This window comes from Capsicum annuum, unplaced genomic scaffold (genome assembly GCF_002878395.1).
Source record: "Capsicum annuum cultivar UCD-10X-F1 unplaced genomic scaffold, UCD10Xv1.1 ctg72709, whole genome shotgun sequence".
Lineage (NCBI taxonomy): Eukaryota > Viridiplantae > Streptophyta > Magnoliopsida > Solanales > Solanaceae > Capsicum > Capsicum annuum.
In genome coordinates this window covers 494-1,071 of record NW_025882655.1, presented here as the reverse complement: position 1 = coordinate 1,071, position 578 = coordinate 494, and the positions used below count along the sequence as shown (strand labels likewise).

The 578-nt window shown below is 31.3% G+C and overlaps 1 protein-coding gene across 1 annotated transcript; it reads left to right on the top strand.

The window, feature by feature from the left end:
- Positions 1-254, top strand: LOC124885442 (the record flags this gene model as incomplete). Its single annotated transcript, XM_047405007.1, is given in 1 exon segment — positions 1-254. A coding segment is annotated over 1 exon segment (108 nt), but the record flags the coding sequence as incomplete, so codon positions are not given.
- Between the last annotated feature and the right edge of the window lie 324 nt (positions 255-578).

Genomic DNA, 578 nt, shown 5'->3' with positions numbered 1-578 from the left:
GCGCCGTCAACTTCAAAATCGGCGTCGCGTTCACAGCAGCAAAGGAGGCCCAGGTTTGCGCCGGAATTGGACGGCGTTCACTGTTTCGAAACAATTATTCCTTATTGATTTTATATGAAGTGCAAAAAGATTGAAATTCTTTATTATTGTTTGATTGTAATTAGCAAACGGCCATGTAACAGTAAATCACGGAGGTTGATACAATTTAGTAGTATTAAGTCTGATAATTAACTTGTTTGAACAACTTCGATTCAGATTTTTCTCTCTTTTACTGTTATCTGTTTTCCAGATCAATTATAGTTAAGAACCGCTTCAACGGCTCATGAATGCAGAACTAATTTTAGGAATATAAAACTTTAAAAAAATGTTTGGGAAGTGAAAAAAAATAAAATTTATAACTGGAAAAAAAAAAAAAAGAACAGAGAGAAATAGGAGATTGAATAAGAGAGGAAATTAAGGGAGAAAATAAATGAGAGAAATTATGAATTCTATTTAATTGAAATAGAGGCTATTAGTTATAATTAATTAAAATTTTGATTAAATGTGTCATGTAGTTATCTCATGGAGTTTATGTGGAG